We start from the raw sequence: 745 nt of genomic DNA on the forward strand, positions 1-745 counted from the left end.
GATGATGATGATGATGATACTTTATTTAAAAGCAGCTGCGATGCTTAATCAAAAATCACAACAACAACAACAATAATTATTAAAACAAATACAAACCAAAACGTTGTTAAACCCAATCTGTTCACGGATAATCTGACATCTTCTTTTGTCGTCTTCCAAGTTAGATCCGACCTTGGCTTTAAATCTGTCGGAGATATTGGGAGAAGATTTTGAGATGCTGAGTTATTTTATGGGGCAGAATGGGCAAGGGGGATAAATACTCATCCACATATAGGTACCTGGGTCTTTATGCAAACACACACACACACACATATATACATACATACACATATAATATTTATATGTTAATATATATAGCGCTAAGGCAGCGAGCTGGCAGAATCGTTAGCACACCGGGTGAAATGCTTAGCGGTATTTCATCTGTATGTTCTGAGTTCAAATTCTGCTAAGGTCAACATTGCCTTTCATCCTTTTGGGGGTTGATGAAATAAGTACCAGTTACTCACTGGGGTCAATATAATCGACTAGCCCCTCTCCCCCAAAATTTTGAAGGCCTTATTCCTAGAGTAGAAATATTTACACAGGGCGAAATGCTTACTCTGTTTTTACTCTTTTTACTCTCTTTTTACTGGTTTCAGTAATTTGACTGCGGCCATGCTGGAGCACCACCTTTAGTCGAGCAAATCGACCCCAGGATTTATTCTTTGTAAGCGTAGTACTTATTCCATCGGTCTCTTTTGCTGAA

The 745-nt window shown here is 38.5% G+C and overlaps 1 protein-coding gene across 1 annotated transcript in view; it reads right to left on the minus strand.

Annotated features, from left to right (window-relative positions):
* LOC106875757 (mitochondrial enolase superfamily member 1-like) overlaps positions 1-745 on the minus strand; it is a 25983-nt gene that overhangs the window by 6945 nt on the left and 18293 nt on the right. The window contains exon 10 of the mRNA XM_052969896.1: positions 97-184. Coding sequence (XP_052825856.1) covers positions 97-184 — 88 coding nt within the window. The remainder of the gene's footprint in view (positions 1-96; positions 185-745) is intronic.

This window comes from Octopus bimaculoides, chromosome 8 (assembly GCF_001194135.2).
Source record: "Octopus bimaculoides isolate UCB-OBI-ISO-001 chromosome 8, ASM119413v2, whole genome shotgun sequence".
NCBI classification, from domain to species: domain Eukaryota; kingdom Metazoa; phylum Mollusca; class Cephalopoda; order Octopoda; family Octopodidae; genus Octopus; species Octopus bimaculoides.